Consider the following 22,263-nt stretch of genomic DNA (forward strand, 5'->3'; position numbering starts at 1 on the left):
TATTGTGGTCACTCAGTGGTTAAAGAAAAAAATCTTTACATGTTTGTTTTATGTGAACTCTTAGTGACTGAAGAATGGCAGGTCAGTTTTAGCATTTAGTCACTGAAAAAAGTGGAATTACAATTTTTTTGTATTTCCCCATTTGGATTTTTAGCTCTGGCACCAGCCCTGCCTGTCACCTAGACCTTAGGGATCAGTCAAGCTGTGCTCCTGGATGTAATATTGGAGTCAAAACTCCTGTATAAGTATGTACATCAATGTGATATGCAATACTAGGTTACAATGAAGTTAAGAGTGTAAGGAAGGAGTTAGATGCTGAAAATCTAGAAGCTGGGCATGTTCCAACATTTGACCCAATATGGAGAGGTTTGGAAGAAATACAGTACTCAATTCCTTTTAAGAAACTTTATTGCAAAAATAAGAAAACAAAACATGTCTTCCACATCCTTGAGGCCAGCTGGAAGAAAAAAATAAAAAAAATTATGTTGCCGCTTGTATAGATTTCCCACTGCATTCATTACAGGTACCAGTTTGCTGCAAAGTGAAGAAAATGAAGCTAAATGAAGTTGTAACAGATGAAGTCCAACACTATCCCCGTTGCCCAACAAATCTTTAAAATGTTTGCATTTAAGTGTTACACAACACCTTAAGTCTCAGCTGCTAGTTTGTGACTCACTTAAATAGAAAAGTAACTGAAGCGTCTGATCCATTAAGTGTTTACTGGCAAAACATATGCAAAAAGTGTGCAACTATTCAGTTTTTTCATGCGAGTTTTAAGCAGTGCTGTACATGTGTCAACTCATGAAATGTAGAGATTATGCAAGAAATTGTTAACATTCGTGGACTGACATAACATTCTGTTAGGCACATTGAGTCTGAAGGTTCTTATTGAATGACTATTATTTATTTATATAGCACCATTAATTCCATGGTGCTGTATAGCACTAGTCAACTACTTACAGTTGCTCATTTTACCTTTCAACCCGGTTAAGGCAACTTAATTGGCAGAAATTAACCATATACAGGTTGATTGATGTTTACAGCCTGCTTACAGGCCAACAATGCAGGGAACAGAACAATCACGAATACAATTGTTCTGACCTGGCACAACTGCACATGAAGCACATTCTGTTTGCATGGGCCATGTGCTGCCAACCCAAGAAATAAGTGGTTTGCCTATTCATTGTAGGATTATCTGCCTGCATAAACATGCAGGCACTGCTGGTCAATTATATGCTTGTCTAAACGAGCCTTCATATGAAGGATACACCATGCACTTTAGTTGAATATTTACACATACTGACCTCTAAGAGGTAGATACAAAGAAGTTTCTGTTTGTCCAGAATGACTAACAGGTCTGGAATCAGAAGTTACTCGTTATTCTGAAAGATAAAAATAGACATTGAGATTTAAGCAACAAAAAACACAAGAAGTCACATATAGCAAATAAATCTAAACAGTTGCTGCATGACCAAGAGAAGTCATTCAGTAGATACAACTTCAGTCTACTGCAGAATTCACTGCAAACATTCATATAGATTAGTTTGCACAGGGTAATGATCCCTTTGGGTATGTGCACACGTTGTGGATTTTGCTGCAGCGGATTTGGAAAATCCGCAGTGCAAAACCACTGCGGATTTTCACGCGGTTTCTTCTGCGGATTCCCAACTGCACTTTCCTATTGGTGCAGGTTGAAAACTGCGGTGGAATCTGCAGAAAGTGACATGCTACTTTGTTTCCGCGCGGAATCTTCTGCAGCATGTGCACAGTGTTTTTTTCCCCCCATAGGTTTACATGGTACTGTAAACTTTAGGAAAACTGCTGCGGATCCGCAGCGTCAAATCCGCTGCGGATCCACAGCGTGTGCACATACCCTTTAGCTACACAAAATGCAACCCCATTCATTATGAACCCTCCACCCCATGTAAGTTTTAAAGTGACAACTGAACTCTGTTCTTGCTTGAGCACTTTGGATATATATAAAAAAAAAGTAAATGAGATCTCATTTTAACAGCACTGGTATGTTTAAAGATGCAGTTGCATGTTATTCTTGGCTGGAAGTATTAAAGGGGGTGTCAAAGCATAAGGCATTGCTTAACCTATGTGCCTAGACATTCTTACACCCACAGACTTACAGGGCATGTAACTGCAGGGCCTGCATTTGTGCCTGGCATTTAAACAAACTATAGTAAATCCTTCAAAAGTCCACATCTGAGAAACCTACTGTAAAGTGGATTGAAACAAAGTTTGAAATTGGTTTTCCAGCACATTGGCTGGCCAACTTGTGAACAAAGTTATTAATGAAAGATAAAAACCAGTGTTTTATACATTTTAAAAAGGTGAATGAGCAAGTTGTACACTTAAGCATGGTGTGAGCTCAAGGAAAAGGGATGTGGACATGAGCAAAAGAGTTACCTCAAAATACCGGACTAATTCCACAATTGAGCTAGCCAAGAGCAGCTTTCGGCAGGCTTCACAGGATGCACAACAGTTGACTTCTCCAAGGATATTGCAGAGTCTGTACTCTAGTAGAGGATTCTCAGAAGGCAGTTTTGTACCAGCTAATACATGGTATGAACCTTAAGACTGCAGAACATTCTAACTAAAATATTCCATTCACAAATGCATCTTATCCAACTATGCCAATTCTATAACTGGAATGTGTGTTAGTTTCACCCTCGACCATGTTTTAGGAACATTGGCAGATTGAAGATTGTTTTTATGCAACATTTAAAAAAAATATCTGAAGTCTAGGGATGAAGATGTACATCCACAACTGTTAAAATATGAACTAGTTATCAATGATGTCTTTAGAAACCCACTAAAGTCTGAGCTGCTGTACTTGTCCTCTCATATGTTATACTTACACACCTCTCACTCAGCCAAACCAGATCTCCACTTTGCACCGACGAAGGTCAGTACCCTGAAACAGGGTCTGCAAATGGAGATTCTGGTTTGGTTTTTATCCTAAATCATGTGGCAAGGCTCATTAAAGTGTCGACATTGATTGTTAGGCTACGTTCACATTTGCGTTGTGCGCCGCAGCGCACACAAAAACGCAGCAAAACGCTATGTTTTGCGACGCATGCGTCTTTTTTTGGTTGATTTTGGACGCAGCAAAAATGCAACTTGCTGCGTCCTCTGCGCCCGCCGCAGTGACGCATGCGTCGCAAAACGCAAGTGCAACGCATGTCCATGCGCCCCCATGTTAAATATAGGGGCGCATGACGCATGCGGCGACCGACGCTGCGGCGCAGACCGCAAATGTGAACGTAGACTTAGTATTGCCAATTCCAATAGGTGGCACTGGAGTTCTAGTCCTCTTCCTCTCTGAAGAGAATTTGCATATTTCCCAGAGAAGCATTGTAGCTTTAAAAGGAACCTGTCACCCCGTTTTTTCCGTATGATAAAAATACTGTTAAATAGGGCCTGAGCTGTGCATTGCAATAGTGTATTTTGTGGACCCCGATTCCCCACCTATGCTGCCGAAATACGTTACCAAAGTAGTCGTTTTCGCCTGTCAATCAGGCTTCAGGAAAATGGCCGCCGCGATCTCCATCTGCGCACGCGTGGCATCCCGTGGCCATTTTCCTGAAGCCACGGCCAGCAGAGCGCCGCTTCTGCGCACGCGCGGCCAAAGGAAGATTGCCGCCCCCACCGAGCACCAATGAAATAGCACACATCGCGCTCTTTTCACTCCCCTGTGCAGTGGATTCGGGACCTTGGACATGCGCACACCACTACGCCACCAACGGAAAACTAAGACCTGGGGGAAGACACCACGCCCATCTGACCAGACCAGCCTGATTGACAGGCGAAACGACTACTTTGGTAACGTATTTCGGCAGCATAGGTGGGGAATCGGGGTCCACAAAATACACTATTGCAATGCACAGCAATGCACCCATTTAACAGTATTTTTTTAACAGTATTTTTATCATACGGAAAAAACGGAGTGACAGGTTCCCTTTACCCTTTAAGTCTCCTCATCTTGACATGCTTAACATGTCACTCTCTGCAAGGAGAAACGATACTTCTTGGATCCATGTTATACTTAGCAAAGGCCACAAGTTCTATTTGATTTAGCTGCCTAATAAAGCAAACCCCAGTGTGCATCATGCCCAGCCACATCCATGTTGTGCAGAAGGTAAATGTCAGGAGCATGTTTCTTTTCATACGGTCTTTTAATAGGCTTCGTGAAGCCAAACGCAAGTTGAATACAAGAATTCTGTAACCACTTCAATACAATTCCATCCAGTAAAAAAGGACAATATAAACAAACATTTTCAAGAACTTCTTGTGACCGTTATTGGAGATTGGACAGAGTTTCGCTTTAAGTATATCAAGGAGGCTTGGCCACTATTTACATCGCACCCAGGCTCTGATCTACCTTGTTACACTAAAGGAATGTTTTCAAAAGGATTCTTAAAGAATTTGGGGACATTAACCCCTGGCACTTTATACAGCAGCAACAGGAAAGTACAAGACAGTGTTGCGTCAAAAGACCAAGTCCAACAGCAAACAGGTAATAGTTTGCAAAGGTGCCAGAAAAAAAAACAAAAAAAAAACACCCTGTTGCTGGAGGAGCTGATCACTCCAATACACTCCACATAATGCAAGGTAAACGCCAACTAGTTTGCCTCAAATGAAACAGCTCTGACAGGAAATCATGCCTGCCAATGCATTAGTAACATTATAAAAGAAATATTTACCAAAAGTAAGATCAAAATAAAAGCAAGTGCCCCAGGTCAGACCCTATAGGACAGCCGTTTCACAAAACTTAAGAGGCAGTCAGGAATATGAAATGTATATATATAAAAAGGGAACAGAAGTACATAACGATTCTGCGAAGCTCCAAAAATCTTTATAAATACAGCCATTGGAAGGACGATCTTGAGTCAGGAGGGTATTTTACTCGTTGTGTGTAGCTGAGGACAAGAAGCAGGCACAGTTGTAAAGTCACTTGCATATGGACAGATGTCAGAACAAACTCCACTATTCTAATTTTGCCCCTTACCCCATTCTGGTCTAGGCTGGGTCTTATGGCAATTTAAACTGTAGACCAGAACCTCAACATGCATTACAATAACTTTTGTACTAAAGAAGTTGACCTTTACATAAAAGCCTTGTCCCTTAGATGTACGATGCCAATTCTCACCCTTCCCATGTCCAGCACTGCCCTCAGTATCATTGACCCTCCAGACATTACATTAAAAGAATTGTAGCCAGTAAAGCAGCCCTGCCCCAAGGTGATGGCACAAGCTGCTACTGACTGCAGCACTTTCAGCATGACAAACACAGTAGGCAATGACACTGGTGGGGAAGCAGCAAACTCGGACTGGAAAAAAAGCCTCACGCTTAAACTGAAGCCAGGGGACTTTAAGCCAGAAAACCCCCTTTTTTTAAAAAAAAAAAAAAAAACGCACTTGTAATGTCAGCTACAAAGTAGAAACATGCGCCCAAACCCTTATTATATCCCTCTGTCAGCAATTACTTACCATAACTGTCATAGCTGTCTCTATATGAGCCTCCAGACCTGTCACCATAACCGCCTTGGCTTCTGCCACTAGAGGGGAAAAAAAAAAAAAAAAATATATAAAATAAACCCACACACACTTTAAATTAAATTTGAGATCAATGACCAAAAATTGCCGATGTAGCAATTTACCACCAGAAACCAAATCACAATGAAGGGGTGGGAAGTGTGCAGTCCAAGTTTTCATTTTTAGGGGCAGTTCTATCTGTGCTAATGGGGGGCAAAATTGACAGCCTGCAAGTTACTGATTAGTTTGTAATGTAACATTAGTGGAGTACTGCTTCATAGAAAGCTGAGAGGTAGCCTGACTTCAAACAATGCCATCTACAGGCAGTGTCCAACCTTGCACCCATGGCATATCGAGCAATGCTAGGTTCATCTCTGATGTACATTTAGAGTAGGTCAGAAGAGCTTTTAGACAATGTACAGTGTAGTAGACAGCAATGTTGGAAAAAAGATATCCATGAATGACTCATGAAAGGTACTCCTTCCTACACAAAATATACAACTTAGGGTACTGTCACACATTGAAATTTCCATCGCTACGACGTTACGATTCGTGACGTTCTAGCGATATCGTTACGATATCGCTGTGTCTGACACGCTACTGCGATCAGACACCCTGCTGAGAATCGTACGTCGTAGCAGATCGTTTGGAACTTTCTTTCGTCGCTTGATCACCCGCTGACATCGCTGGATCGTTGTGTGTGACAGCGATCCAGCGATGTCTTCGCTTGTAACCAGGGTAAACATCGGGTAACTAAGCGCAGGGCCGCGCTTAGTAACCCGATGTTTACCCTGGTTACCAGCGTAAATGTAAAAACACAAACCGTACATGCTCACCCGTCGGTGTCCTTCAGGTCCCTTGCCGTCTGCTTCCTGCTCTGAGTGCCGGCCGGAAAATGAGAGCAGAGCGCAGCGGTGCTGCGATCTGCTCTCACTGTACGGCTGCACTCAGAGCAGGAAGCAGACGGCAAGGGACCTGAAGGACACCGACGGGTGAGCATGTACGGTTTGTTTTTTTACATTTACGCTGGTAACCAGGGTAAACATCGGGTTACTAAGCGCGGCCCTGCGCTTAGTTACCCGATGTTTACCCTGGTTACCCGGGGACTTCGGCATCGCTCCAGCGCCGTGATTGCAACGTGTGACCGCAGTCTACGACGCTGGAGCGATGATTATACGACGCTGCGACGTCACGAATCGTGCCGTCGCAGCGATGAAAATTTCAATGTGTGACGGTACCCTTACAAGACAGGAGCAGAACTTCATAGAAATCTAATCTTTATAAACAGTTAGATAAAACAGACCTCAGAGGCAGACCACAGGATGTCACACAATTTTAAGTGTTCATGTTAATTATATAAAAATACTAAAGTACAGACCACATATTGGACTAAACGTATGAAAAAAATAAATCTAATACTAAATTAGTAGTACTGCTGCATGAAAGTGGACAGTCCTACTTGATAAGTGTACTCGAAAGTATAGAGTGCAATACAGATTAGTAGTGGTATGCTAAACCCATTAGTCTATATAGCAGTGGGCATGGTCTTAATCATACTAGCTCTTAATATACGATCAAAATGGTTTTGAGCAAAACCAAGGTGGCACTTTCCAACAAAGCTAGCATCTGAAGTGAAGCTTACCTGCAAGGAAAATAAGACTGGAGTTTTTCCCAGTTTTGCCTTGCAGGTACATGCAAGCCTAACTTCAGAGGCTTACTTGGAATGTGCCACCTTAGATTTACCTAAAACAATTACTACAAACCATTTGTGTTTATACTGTTAAATGAGGTCCATTATGTTTATGGACTAGGTGGTCAGTACAGGACATTTATTACTTTCAAATAAAGGAGGCTGTCATACAATGTGTGGTGGGCAGATCAATATAAACCTTTGAAATCAGCCCTTCAATTAGCTTGCGTTTTTAAGTATCTGAGCAGCAATACTGCTGTCTGCTCGTCGTCCTCTTTCTGAGGCCGCGCGTGCGCAGATGGAGTGCTCTGCTGCCCGGGTCTTCAGGAAAATGGCCGTGGTATGCAGCGCGTGCGCAGATGGAGATTGCAGCGGCCACTTTCCTGAAGCCGAGTTTGTCTCGGCTTCAGGAAAATGGCCGCCACGCTCTCCATCTGCGCACGCGTGGCATCCTGCAGCCATTTTCCTGAAGCCCCGGGCAGCAGAGCACTCCATCTGCGGCCTCAGAAAGATGGCCGCCACAGAAAAGCCGGTGAATAGCGCAGATCGCACTCTTTGTCTGCAGCTGCGCAGTGCATTTGGCAGTTGCGCATGCACAGAACACTGCCAACGCCGGGAAGATAAGAGGTGGGGGAGAAAAAGCCATTTCACCACGCCATTTTGACAGAACAGTGTGATTGACAGGCGAAAACGGCGACTTTGGTAAGGTATTTTGGCAGCATAGGTGGGGAATCGGGGACAAAAAAAATATACTATTGTAAAGCACAGCTCAGGCCCCATTTAACGGTATTTTTATCTCATACTGAAAAAACTGAGTCACAGGTTCCCTTTAAGTGATAGGGATGAGCAAACAGCAATACTCACAGGTACATGTGTAAACACCGCACTTGTAGAGTTTTATAGCAATATGCCCACTACATACAATTGGACAACCAGTCTAGAACATAATTGTAACATCCTTTATGGTTTACCTCTTTAGTCCTTTGTTCTTGTTTTTTAATCTAAAAATACGTAATTAATTATATTGGCAGTTTTGCCCTGTCTCACTTATAGGTTGTATAATGTAATAAGACCTACCCCTTTAAGCAGAGCCTATAGGAGGAAAGCTGAAAGGCTTAGTGACTAGGTGAAAGAACCAAATGCAGAAGGGAGTTAAATTTGAGTGGATCTAAATAAGTGAATATGGAATGGGCATTGCATGATTGTCTGCTGGCTTTCAAGCTATTTGGACAAGGTGAGGGATTAAGAAGATTTATATTAAGACATACAATTTATTTAACCAAGGCATTGCCACCTCCTCACCTTCCATAGTAGTCCCGAGATCCACCACCATATCCTCCACTCCTGCTATCAAACCGGCTGCTTCCATAGCCTCTGTCTCCACCACCTGGAGAGATTACAAGAGCCTTTTAGCACCATCCATACTGCTCATGAGAAACTACTGCAGCGCTATATTTGGATACATACCACGTCCTCTACCACCACGGAAAAAGCCTCTGCCACCTGAAGAGCCTCCTCGGTAACCCCCACGTCTATCACCAGAGGACTTGCCAGCCTGATCTACACGAATCTGACGCCCATCCACAGACTAAAGGGAAGGAAGAGTAACAAGGCAGGAAAGTTAGTCATACAGCACGAACCTGCAGGACAAGCATTGTTCTAATAGAACATTAGTGACTGCTGCCAAATCCCCCCCTTGTGCCACAGGTTCAGGATTGCTTCAGGCCACGGCACAACAGCCCAGCAGTGACTACTGCAGCCCAAACTGCTTGGATCACCACACACCCATTAGTGTGTTTTTATTTGGGTGCAAGTGTTAAAAAGGTATTCTGTTTCCAGCCCTCTAAAGCAGTAATGGGTGCACTCACCTTCCCATTCATTGCTTGCATGGCATCCTTGGCATCATCGGGGCTTTCGAATGTAACAAAGCCAAAGCCTCTTGACCTCTTTGTCTCCCGATCCTTCACTACCACCACTGCAAAAGCACAAGAAAGCATTAAGTCGCCATAACTAAATTAGACATTAGAAAAAAGGCGCCATCACACGAACCTTCGGATATCTGGCCGTATTTGCCGAACACCTGCTCCAGGTTCTGCTCATCGGTGTCGAAGCTCAGACCACCGATAAAAAGCTTTCCTTCATCTGAAGACATGATGACGATTTCTGTGGAGAAAGAGCGACCAGATGTAGCTTCACAATGGGCTAAGATGGCGCCCACCACGTGCTATGGGGGCGGACCCTGCAGTCCGAGTCACGCCACAGCAGCCCACCTCGCGGGGAGCCGCCCGCCATTACGGGGTCGCCACGTTCTCTGCCGATGGCGTCGCATACAATGGGCTATTCCCGCCCGCCCCAATTCCCGCCAAAACAGCACTGCGGCATTTCCCTGTATAGTCACTGCGGCGCCAGGTGGACCCCGGGTAATTACCCGGCACAATGCTTCCATGGCGAGAGCACGTATAATCATGGGGAAAGATTCCACATGCCCGTACAGCAATGTGGAGCGCCGTACAAAGCCGCTGTCCCGCCGCGCCCACACCCCGCCACTTACCGTGCCTCTGCTGAGGATGGACAGACAAACGAACAGCTGCAGACAAAGGACCCGAAATGCCGCAGTGCCGCCTACACCTCCTTATATTGCTTCGATAGCTCCGCCCACCTAATCTACAATTCAACACCACGGCGGGAATGAACCATATCAGCGTAGGGAGACAGATGAGGCACAAGAAAGTTACCAACCAATACAGTAACACGACGGACAATGAAAACAGGTTGATCACAGTTATTATAACGTTTCATTGCTCATTCGGCAAGTTATTATATAAAGTCCATATATAGCACAATGGTATATTCCGACTAGCAATTGCGTCATCAACTTAATATGCGTCCCGCGCTTTGTAATGCCAGCGCTCTGATTGGTGGGCACTGTTGCCGGGCGGTGTGGGGGCAGGAAACAAAGGACAGTGTTTGGAGAGAGACTCCATTTTGTAGAAAGCGCGTGGCCGGGCGAAATCTGGCCTAAGTCAAACAAGGAAGTGTTCCCTTCCTGAGCGCTGGGGAGCGCGTGTTAAGCGTGAAGGCGGTAAAATATAACGTGTCAGTGAGGAAATCCGTGTTCTGAAGGGCTAACGGTCACAGCTTCACTAGCTGACATTCCTCAGCTATAAGGGTTCATCTCTCAGGCTATGTGCACACGTTGCGGATCGGCAGCAGTTTTCCATGTGGTGTACAGTAACATGTAAACCTATGGAAAACGAAATCCGCAGTCCACATGCGGCTTATATTCCGCAGCATGTCAAAAGCCACCGTTAAAACACATTGCGTTTACCTGTGGATTTTGCAAAATCGGTGTGGAAAAATCCGCACACGATTCCGCAACGTGAGCCCATAGCCTCACTGGATGTTGTGACTGAGTCGCTAACTGCACGTTACTTATAGCGCCAGGGTTTATCACTGTATACAGAGCGCACTGCCTGTGTCTCCGCTCCAACTACAGCTCCATAGACACACATAGCTGTACGGACCATGAAGTATGCTCATGTACCCCTGGCTTTTCACAGCCATCATCCTATGCTACCATCTCAGAAATTGGCCAATTTTTTTCCTCGCTGTCTCGTTTTCCACTGGAACAGCTAGACTGAACTCTTGATCTATTGCCTCTTGGCAAAGGATCAGTTAATAACATATGGACACAGGTGGTGCTCCAAAGTACAATGATACCAGCAGTAACTGAGCGGCTCAGTGCACCACCCATAGGTCTGGGTTCACACCAGCTCTCCTTCCTCAGATCCCCATAGATTTGGCCCTCTAGTCCACAAAACAGCTGAGAATAGGACATGCTCCGAGTCTCACATCAGAAGACACCGATCCATTTTTGGGTATAGATCAATACAATTCTATGGGTCAGTGAGCTGTCTGAGGAATAACCCTTTAAGCCCCGAGGGTGGTTTGCACATTAAAGACCCAGCCAATTTTTACAATTCTGACCACTGTCCCTTTATGAGGTTATAACTCTGGAACGCTTCTATGGATCCTGATGATTCTGACTTTGTTTTCTCGTGACATATTGTACTTCATGATAGTGGTAAAATTTCTTTGATATTACCTGCGTTTACTTGTGAAAAAAATGGAAATTTGGCGAAAAGTTAGAAAATTTCGCAATTTTTCAACTTTGAATTTTTATGCCCTTAAATCACAGAGATATGTCACACAAAATACTTAATAAGTAACATTTCCCACATGTCTACTTTACATCAGCACAATTTTGGAACCAACATTTTTTTTTGTTAGGGAGTTATAAGGGTTAAAAGTTAAACAGCAATTTGTCATTTTCACAACACCATTTTTTTTAGGGACCACATCACATTTGAAGTCATTTTGAGGGGTCTATATGATGGGTATTTTCTAAGTGTGACACCATTCTAAAAACTGCACATCTCAAGGTGCTCAAAACCACATTCAAGAAGTTTAATATTAACCCTTCAGATGTTTCCCAGGAATTTATGGAATATTTAAAAAAAAAAAATGAACATTTCACCTTTTTCACAGAAAATTTACTTCAGTTCCAATTTGTTTTATTTTTCCAAGGGTAACAGGAGAAATTGGACCCCAAAAGTTGTCCAATTTGTCCTGAGTACGCTGATACCCCATATGTGGGGGTAAACCACTGTTTGGGTGCATGGCAGAGCTTGGAAGGGAAGGAGCGCCATATGACTTTTCAATGCAAAATTGACTGGAATTGAGATGGGATGCCATGTCGCGTTTGGAGAGCCCCTGATGTGCCTAAACATTGAAACCCTCCACAAGTGACACCATTTTGGAAAGAAGACCCCCCTAAGGAACTTGTCTAGATGTGTTGTGAAAACTTTGAACCTCCAAGTGTTTCACTACAGTTTATAACGCAGAGCCGTGAAAATAAAAATTATTTTTTTCCACAAAAATTATTTTTTAGCCCCCAGTTTTGTATTTTCCCAGGGGTAACAGGAGAAAGTGGACCCCAAAAGTTGTTGTCCAATTTGTCCTGAGTACGCTGATACCCCATATGTTGGGGTAAACCTCTGTTTACTGTTCAACGCTCTGTTCAACGCAGAATGGTCTGGAATTGAGATCGGATGCCATGTTGCATTTGGAGAGCCCCTGATGTGCCTAAACAGTGGAAACCCCCCAATTCTAACTGAAACCCTAACTCAAACACACCCCTAACCCTAATCCCAACCATAACCCTAACCACACCCCTAACCCTATTCACAACCCTAATCCCAACCGTAAATGTAATCCAAACCCTAACTTTAGCTCCAACCCTAACCCTAACTTTAGCCCCAACCCTAACTTTAACCCCAACCCTAACGGGAAAATGAAAAATAATTTTTTTAAAATTGTATTATTTTTCCCTAACTAAGGGGGTGATGAAGGGGGGTTTGATTTACTTTTATAGCTTTTTTTTTTTTTTTTTTACAGATTTTTATGATTGGCAGCCGTCACACACTAAAAGACGCTTTTTATTGCAAAAAATAGTTTTAGCTTCTCCATATTTTGAGAGCTATAATTTTTCCATATTTTGGTTCAAAGAGTCACGTGAGGTCTTTTTTTTTGCGGGACCAGTTGAGGTTTTTATTGGTACCATTTTCGGGCACGTGACCTTTTTGTGATATCTTTTTATTCTTTTGTGAGGTAGAATGAACAAAAAACAGCTATTCATTAATTACTTTGGGGGGGGGGGGGCTTATACCATTCCACGTTTGGTAAAATTGATAAAGCAGTTTTATTCTTTGGGTCAGTACGATTACAGCGATATCTCATTTATATCATTTTTTATGTTTTGGCGCTTTTACACGATTAAAACTATTTTATATATAAAATAAAAAAAAATTTCAAGAGCAGTTTTGGTTATTCCACGTAATCTTTATGTGTTTAAGTGCGCTGAATCCGAAAATGACCTCCGTTTTGTCATAGGACACCACGTTTTCTGACAATTTAAGTAACTATGTTAAATAAGACAATACCTCAAAATAGATGTCCACTTCACCACCTGGCTACCTCTTTTCCTCTCAGCCGACATCCCCACTATCATCATGGGTGACTTCAATATCCCCATTGACACTTCCACCTCAGCCGCCTCTAAACTTTTATCGCTCACTGTCTCCTTTGGTCTCACTCATTGGTCATCCGCAGCCACCCATAAAGATGGCCACACATTGGACCTCATCTTCACCCGCCTCTGTTCCCTTACTAATCTCACTAACTCAGGGGTGTCTGACCACAACCTACTGACATTTTCATCTCTCTCCCCTCCTAGTGCGCAACCTCCACTCCACAAACTCACTCACCCTCCCAGAAATCTCAAAACCTCAATTTACAATCACTCTCTGATTCCCTTCTCCCTCTTACAGACATAGCTTCCTTCCATGACACAGATGCTGCTGCCTCTTTTTATAACACCACAATAACAGCAACTCTTGATTTGGCGGCCCCACTCATGCATAGCAAAACTCGTAGAATCAACAGGCAGCCCTGGCTAACCAGCCTGGCCAAAGAACTGAGACGGGCTTCCAGAATCGCTGAACGGCGATGGAAGAGATCTCATTCTGATGAGCACTTCACTGCATACAAGCAGTCCCTCGCCAGCTTCAAGTCCACGCTCACTGCCGCAAAACAAACTTACTTCTCATCTCTCATATCCTCCCTGACTCACAACCCTAAACAGCTCTTCAACACTTTCAATTCTCTACTCCGTCCCCAGCATCTCCTCCCTTCCCCTCTCATTTCAGCTGAAGAATTTGCCTCTTTCTTTAAGTAGAAGATAGATAACATCAGACAAATGTATTTATTGGAACAATATATATATATTTTTTTTTTCTTTATTTAGGATTTCTTTTTACACGTAAATATTTTTTTTTTTTTTTTTTTTACTTTGTCCCTGGGGGGGACATGACTATATATGGTCAGATTGCTGATCTGACACTTTGCTGTGCACTATGTCAGATCATATCGCGTTGCTCCGAGGGTCTCAGGGAAGCACGCAGGGAGCCCCCTCCCTGCGCGATGCTTCCCTATACCGCCCGAACACTGCGATCATCTTTGATCAAAGTGTGTCGGGGGTTAATGTGCCAGGAGCGGTCCGTGACACCTGGCCCCAATCGGCCGCACTCCCCCCCGTGAGCGCGGCTGATCGGTGATGACGTACTATCCCGTTGGTGGTCATACGGGACCATACCACCTCGACGGCATAGTATGTCCGATGTCAGAAAGGGGATAAAGCTCTTAATGTGAGGCCACGTTCACATGTTCAGTATTTGGTCAGTATTTTAAATCAGTATTTGTAGGCCAAAACCAGGTGTGGGTGATAAATACAGAAGTGGTGACGTGTTTCTATTATACTTTTCCTCTGATTATTCCATTCCTGGTTTTGACTTACAAATACTGGTGTAAAATACTGACCAAATAATGATGGTGTGACCGTAGCCTTGAAAAACAATATAATCTTGTAGTTATGATACCTTTTAATGGCTAACAAAAATAAATGATATTATTTGCTATTTTCCAATTCCGTCCCTCCCGAGTCTCACCGTATGGCTAAGCAGTACTGTACAGCCACATATGGGGTATTTCTACATTCAGCAGAAATTGTGGGACAAATTTTGGTGCTATTTTTACCCCAGTGTAAAAAATGTAAAATCTGGGGCTAAAACAAAATTTTGGTGTTAAAAATATAATAATTTTTTTTTTTTCATTTCCCAATGGTATAAAATTTTATAACACACTCATGGTGCCAATATATAATGACTGCACCCCTAGATTAATTCATTCAGAGGTGTAGTTTGTAAAATGGGGTCACTTATGGGGGGAGGGGTTCTGTTCTGGCACCTCTGTGTCTCTGCCAATGTAACATGGCAACATCAAATCCGTCCAGCAAAATGTGAACTACAATATGGCACTTCTTGTTTTCTGAGCTTTTCACTGTGCCTCAAAAGTAGTTTTCGATCACATATGGGGTATTGGTGTACTCAGGAGAAATGGCACAACAATTGTTTAGGGTCAGTTTTCTCCTGCTATGCTTGTGAAATTTAAAATAATGAAGTAAAATATTTTTGTGGCAAAAATGTGATATTTTTTTATTTTCACAGCTCAATGATATAAACATCTGTGAAGCACCTGAAGTTTCCTGAAGAGTCTAGTTTCAAAAATGGTGTCACTTGTGGGCGGTTTCCACTGTTTAGGCACATCAGGGGCTCTCCTGTTGTGAATTCTGTTCTCGGACTCCCTCCTGTGGTCATGAATGGTACTTTGGTTGGTTCTGCTCTTGGACTCCCTCTGGTGGCTTTGAGCGGAACTGCTGGTCACTGAGGTTGGCCTTATCAGCTGCTCTCGTTTATTGCTATGCTGCTTCCCTATTTAACTCCACTTAGATCGTTACTTCATGCCAGCTGTCGTTGTTTCAGTATTGGTTTAGATCTCTCTTGGACTTCTCTGAGGACCTGTCTACTCCAGCAGAAGCTAAGTCTTTGCTAGTTCATTTTGTTGTTACTGCTAATTTCTAGTCCATGAAAACAAACCAACAGAAATAATATGGGCCCCACACACTCTGTGTGCAGGTATAAGAAAAAAGTTATCTCTACCCATGTATATATTAGAGAGTGATAACGTATACTCCGGATACTTGAATATTATACAAAAAAAGGAGTTCTATACGAATATATAAAATTAATTTTTATTACAACAATCATTAAAAGAACATAACATAGTTCAAAATAATTTTTGACAATATAGTGATAGAATAAAGGAGACCTTAGTACAAAGACATCCGAGTCTCAGGCAAGAAAAAAACCCAGTACAAAACACCATGGTATGTAAATGAGCGCAAATATCAGCACAAGAAAAGCATGGCAAAGTATTTAGTATAGTACTAATATCCGTGTGGCCATGTATCCGCCATACTTAAATCAATTGCTGTGCAAAACTGATATACATTCGCTTACCCATGGTGAAATAATAATCTGCCTGGGACTCCGAGTACCCCCTGACGCGCGTTTCGCGTTGCTTTCCCTCTTTGAGAAAGCAACGCGAAACGCGCGTCAGGGGGTACTTGGAGTCCCAGGCAGATTATTATTTCACCATGGGTAAGCGAATGTATATCAGTTTTGCACAGCAATTGATTTAAGTATGGCGGATACATGGCCACACGGATATTAGTACTATACTAAATACTTTTGCTATGCTTTTCTTGTGCTGATATTTGCGCTCATTTACATACCATGGTGTTTTGTACTGGTTTTTTTTCTTGCCTGAGACTCGGATGTCTTTGTACTAAGGTCTCCTTTATTCTATCACTATATTGTCAAAAATTATTTTGAACTATGTTATGTTCTTTTAATGATTGTTGTAATAAAAATTAATTTTATATATTCGTATAGAACTCCTTTTTTTGTATAATATTTAATTTCTAGTCCAGCTTGCTATCATGATGTTCCCTTGCTAGCTGGAAGCTCTGGGGTGCAGAGTGGCACCTCCACACCGTGAGTCGGTGTGGGGAGTCCTTTTGCTTACTCTGCGTGGTTTTTTGTAGTCTTTTGTGCTGACCGCATAGATCCCTTTTCTATCCTCTGACTATTTAGTGAAATCTGGCCTCCTTTGCTAAAACCTGTTTCATTCCTGTGTTTGTGACTTTCCTCTTAACTCACCGTCAATATATGTGGGGGTCTGCCTTTACCTTTGGGGAATTTCTCTGAGGCAAGGTAAGGCTTCTATTTCTATCTTTAGGTGTAGTTAGCTCTTAGGCTGTGAAGAGGCGTCTAGGGAGAGTTAGGTACGCTCCACGGCTATTTCTAGTTGTGTGTGATAGGAGTAGGGTTGCGGTCAGCAGAGTTCCCACTTACCCAGAGCTAGTTCCGATTTTGAATTTACTCATCAGGTCTTTCCGGGTGCTGCTAACCACCAGGCAATCATAACAGTACAGCTGGCCCGAAAGTGTTAATGCATCTCAAAAGAGGGATAAGAGAAGTTCTGAACCCATTTTTTTTTCTTTGCAGTGTGTTTTGTCTCTCTTTTCCCCTTAATCTCTGGGTGGTTCAGGACTCAGGTGTAGATATGGATATTCAAGGTCTGTCCTCTTGTGTGGATCATCTCACTGCAAGGGTACAATGCATTCAAGATTATGTAGTTCAGAATCCGATGTTAGAACCTAGAATTCCAATTCCTGATTTGTTTTCTGGGGATAGATCTAAGTTTCTGAATTTCAAAAATAATTGTAAACTGTTTCTTGCTTTGAAACCCCGCTCCTCTGGTGACCCCATTCAGCAAGTAAAAATTATTATTTCTTTGTTGCGTGGCGACCCTCAAGACTGGGCATTTTCCCTTGCGCCAGGAGATCCTGCATTGCTTAATGTAGATGCGTTTTTTCTGGCGCTTGGATTGCTTTATGACGAACCGAATTCAGTGGATCAGGCAGAGAAAATCTTGATAGCTTTGTGTCAAGGTCAGGATGAAGCGGAGATATATTGTCAGAAGTTTAGAAATTGGTCTGTGCTTACTCAATGGAATGAGTGTGCCCTGGCAGCAATTTTTAGAAAGGGTCTTTCTGAAGCCCTTAAGGATGTTATGGTGGGATTCCCCACGCCTGTGGGTTTGAATGAATCAATGTCCTTGGCCATCCAAATTGATCGGCGTTTGCGTGAGCGCAAAATTGTGCACCATTTGGCGGTGTCCTTTGAGCAGAGGCCTGAGCTTATGCAATGTGATAGAACTTTGACCAGAACTGAACGGCAAGAACACAGACGTCAGAATAGGCTGTGTTTTTACTGTGGTGACCCCACTCATGCTATCTCTGATTGTCCTAAGCGCACCAAGCGGTTCGCTAGGTCTGTCACCATTGGTACTGTACAGCCTAAATTTCTTTTGTCTGTTACTCTGATTTGCTCTTTGTCATCCTACTCGGTTATGGCATTTGTGGATTCAGGCGCTGCCCTGAATTTGATGGACTTGGAGTTTGCCAGGCGCTGTGGTTTTTTCTTGGAGCCTTTGCAGTATCCTATTCCATTAAGGGGGATTGATGCCACGCCGTTGGCCAAGAATAAACCTCAGTACTGGACTCAGTTGACCATGTGCATGGCTCCTGCACATCAGGAAGATATTCGCTTTTTGGTGTTGCATAATTTGAATGATGTGGTCGTGTTGGGTTTGCCATGGCTACAGGTTCATAATCCATGAATATCAAAATTTCCAGATTCATGTTTCGTGACTACCATCAGTCACAAGCAATACTTACTCCCATGTAAAACTGATATGAAAATAAGGAGAACAAATGGGAAGTTTTTTTTAGAAAATTTAAAAACAAACTTTATTAACAATATCAAATGGGTAAAAACACAAGCCACTGTCACATGATAACAGTGCCATGGACATACAAAGTGCAAAAAGAAGGACACCGGACATGCAAGTCCACCAAACACTAGGTATAATATATAAACTAACAACACTGAGTCTGTACTCAAGGTGCAATGCAAGCAGCATGTATGTAAATATTTAACCATATGCCCTAATGACTTTGATCCCATGAGGGATAACCCATGTATGTAACTAACAAATAGTCCATATTTATATATCAAGGCAGTGTGCCTAAGTTATACACAGTTATTTAGTGAGGATTACTACATGGGTATGGAATTTCCCTGGATAGGGGACCAAGACCATACCTGGTACCCCATATCAAATGTCAGAATTATAAAGGGTAAAAAGGTATAGCATACTTCACCTGAAGGTTGGAGGACGAATTGCACATACCCCGACGCGCGTTTCGCCGCTATTCGCCGTGCTTTCTCAAGGGGAATGTGATTTCTATTGCCTATACAGCGTTTTAAATACTATCACCCAGTCACCAAATCAGTCACATGGCCATCACAGCTGTGAGCAAGCGGCGCGTGCGCACACCGCCGCGCCGGGTCCGCCCACCCCCGCCCGGACCTGACCAGCGCCGGGGCCAGACGGGCACCAATGGGTCCCGTCTGTACCAGACGCAGGAAGTCGCCGGAGGGAGGAGAGCGGAGCCGCGAGGCTAGTGCGCGCACGCGCACCACAGCCGGAACCAAATATGCATGCCGCAGAAAAGGGGGAAGAAAAGGGAGTGAACCCATGGTGATCCAGGGCGCAGGCGCACCACAGAGCGTGGAGTCTATCTAAGCGCCGCACATCAATCAAGAAAGGGGCGGTACTAGGAACTGCACAGAGCGTGGAATCTGTCTAAGCCCCACCTATTAAGCAAAAAGAGGGGCATAACCGGGGGCTGGACACGTGAGAGTGCTGTGCGCAGGTACACTTTAAATCACGAAACATGGAGTCTATCTAGGCCCCACATGTCGATCAAAAGAGGGGCCCTACTACGTTAAGATAAATGTACACACGCATGATCATACACCACAGGCGTAGCCTATTATGAGTCAAAAAATATGATGCACTGAATAATCACTGTAACCGCTACTATGAAGACAATATCACCAATGTATACTAGCACTTCATGTTGCTAGACATTCGTCATGTACACCGATTCTCAGTATGGTCCATGATGGAATTGCTGGAGTGATAGAGAGTCTTCACATATATATGTCATGGAGCCGCATATCTTGATTTTTATATCTATCACGTTTTTTCACCCAATTGAGTCTTATTCGCATGAACACATATCTCTCCCGTATGACCAAAAAGGGGATGAGGCCATGTAGACCGGACACACGTACAAAATCACCTGGATACAAAAAACATATAAGCATTAAAAACAGATTATGTACAATAAAATACAGGGAAGAAGGGATGGGTATGCCAAAAGGGGGAGGAAGAAAAAGAGTAAAAAATAAAAGAAAAAGGAAGAGAAAAAAACAAGACCGAGAAAATATGAAAAGAGAGGGGCAAAGATAACGTGCGGCCCAGATCACGCCACACCTAACAGCATCTATAAGTAAACCCTGTTGTGAATTTACCTTTTGGCTCCCTCTAGTGGCTACTAGTGTTTTTACTCTGGGTATTTCTATCATTCCTTGTATGCTCACCTGGGTCGTTAGGTCAGGGGTGTTGCTATATAAGCTCCCTGGACCTTCATTTCAATGCCTGGCAACGTTGGTATCAGAGCTAATCTGTAGTGCTCTTGTCTACTGATCCTGGTTCCTGCTTGATTAAGCTAAGTCTGCTTTCTTGCTTTTTGCTATTGTTTTTGTTTGCATTTTTGTCCAGCTTGTACATAATCTGTATCCTATCCTTGCTGGAAGCTCTAGGGAGGCTGGAGTTCTCCCCCCGGGCCGTTAGACGGTTCGGGGGTTCTTGAATCTCCAGTGTGGATTTTTGTAGGGTTTTTGTTGACCATATAAGTTATCTTACTACATTCTGCTATTAGTGAGTGGGCCTCTCTTTGCTGAACCTAGTTCATCTCTGTGTTTGTCATTTCCTCTTACCTCACCGTTATTATTTGTGGGGGGCTTGTATTCAACTTTTGGGGTCTATTCTCTGGAGGCAAGAGAGGTCTTTGTTTTCCTCTTCTAGGGGTAGTTAGTCCTCCGGCTGGCGCGAGACATCTAGCGACCAACGTAGGCATGTTCCCCGGCTACTTCTAGTGTTGGCGTTAGGAGTAGATATATGGTCAACCCAGTTACCACTGCCCTATGAGCTGGATTTTTGTACTTCGCAGACTTGCTGATATCTCTGAGACCCTCGCCATTGGGGTCATAACAGTTTGCCAGGCCAGTAGTAAATGTTAAATGCATTGCAGAAGCGGGATTATAATAAAGAAAGTTCTGAGTTTTTTTTTCCTCTCTCTCATTTTTTTTTCTTTTCCCCTTTACCTCTGAGTGGCTTGTGATTGCTGCAGACATGAATGTCCAGACCTTGATTACAAGTGTGGACCAGCTTGCTGCTCGTGTGCAGGGCATACAAGATTATGTTACCAGAAATCCTATGTCAGAACCTAAGATACCGATTCCTGAACTGTTTTCCGGAGACCGATTTAAGTTTAGAAATTTCAGGAATAATTGTAAATTGTTTTTGTCCCTGAGACCCTGTTCCTCTGGAGACTCCGCTCAGCAAGTGAAAATTGTTATTTCTTTTTTACGGGGCGACCCTCAGGATTGGGCTTTCTCGCTGGCGCCAGGAGATCCGGCATTGGCTGATATTGATGCGTTTTTTCTGGCGCTCGGTTTGCTTTATGAGGAACCCAATCTTGAGATTCAGGCAGAAAAAGCCTTGCTGGCTATGTCTCAGGGCCAGGACGAGGTTGAAGTGTATTGCCAAAAATTTCGGAAATGGTCCGTGCTGACCCAGTGGAACGAGTGTGCATTGGCTGCAAATTTTAGAAATGGTCTTTCTGAAGCCATTAAGAATGTGATGGTGGGTTTTCCCATTCCCACAGGTCTGAATGATTCTATGGCCCTGGCTATTCAAATCGACCGGCGGTTGCGGGAGCGCAAAACCGCAAATTCCCTCATGGTGTTGTCTGAACAGGCACCTGAATTAATGCAATGTGATAGAATCCTGACTAGAAATGAGCGGAAAATTCATAGACGCCAGAATGGCTTGTGTTACTACTGTGGTGATTCTACACATGTTATCTCAGCATGCTCTAAACGTCTTACTAAGGTTGTTAGTCCGGTCGTCATTGGTAATTTGCAACCTAAATTTATTCTATCTGTAACTTTGATTTGCTCACTGTCATCGTATCCTGTCATGGCGTTTGTGGACTCAGGTGCGGCCCTGAGCCTTATGGATCTGTCATTTGCCAAGGGCTGCGGATTTGTTCTTGAGCCATTGGAAAATCCTATCCCTCTTAGGGGTATTGATTCTACGCCATTGGCAAAAAATAAACCGCAGTTTTGGACACAGGTTACCATGTGCATGACTCCCGAACATCGGGAGGTAATACGTTTTCTTGTTCTTTCATAAAATGCATGATTTGGTTGTTTTGGGTTTGCCATGGTTACAGACCCATAATCCAGTCTTGGACTGGAAGGCTATGTCAGTGTCAAGTTGGGGCTGCCATGGAATTCATGGAGATTCCCT

The 22,263-nt window shown here is 43.3% G+C and overlaps 1 protein-coding gene across 3 annotated transcripts; it reads right to left on the reverse strand.

Annotated features, from left to right (window-relative positions):
• Positions 1-390: 390 nt before the first annotated feature.
• On the reverse strand, positions 391-9,939 carry LOC143783041 (cold-inducible RNA-binding protein B-like). 3 transcript variants are annotated; one of them, XM_077271229.1, is made up of 8 exons: positions 9,785-9,916; positions 9,283-9,396; positions 9,102-9,208; positions 8,701-8,821; positions 8,536-8,620; positions 5,499-5,566; positions 1,305-1,382; positions 391-457 (listed from the first exon to the last, which is right to left on the reverse strand). In XM_077271229.1, the coding sequence occupies exons 2-7, from the start codon at positions 9,383-9,385 to the stop codon at positions 1,378-1,380; spliced, it is 489 nt and encodes a 162-aa protein (XP_077127344.1). In that variant the 5' UTR covers positions 9,386-9,396; positions 9,785-9,916; the 3' UTR covers positions 391-457; positions 1,305-1,377. The 3 variants fall into 3 exon arrangements, with proteins under 3 accessions (XP_077127344.1, XP_077127334.1, XP_077127354.1); XM_077271219.1 differs by having other exon boundaries at positions 391-534; XM_077271239.1 differs by lacking the exons at positions 391-457; positions 1,305-1,382 and adding an exon at positions 4,166-4,928 and having other exon boundaries at positions 9,785-9,939.
• Positions 9,940-22,263: the final 12,324 nt, after the last annotated feature.

The sequence above is a fragment of the Ranitomeya variabilis genome, chromosome 1, assembly GCF_051348905.1.
Source record: "Ranitomeya variabilis isolate aRanVar5 chromosome 1, aRanVar5.hap1, whole genome shotgun sequence".
Lineage (NCBI taxonomy): Eukaryota > Metazoa > Chordata > Amphibia > Anura > Dendrobatidae > Ranitomeya > Ranitomeya variabilis.

What these genes read in the sequence shown, in the direction of transcription:
- LOC143783041 (XM_077271239.1), bottom strand. Translation starts at nt 9,385, where the DNA reads ATGTCTTCAGATGAAGGAAAGCTTTTTATCGGTGGTCTGAGCTTCGAC. An exon ending in ATACGGCCAGATATCCGAAG is followed by an intron (nt 9,209 to 9,282) that starts GTTCGTGTGATG and finishes GTGCTTTTGCAG; the next exon opens with TGGTGGTAGTGAAGGATCGG. An exon ending in TGCAAGCAATGAATGGGAAG is followed by an intron (nt 8,822 to 9,101) that starts GTGAGTGCACCC and finishes CCTTCCCTTTAG; the next exon opens with TCTGTGGATGGGCGTCAGAT.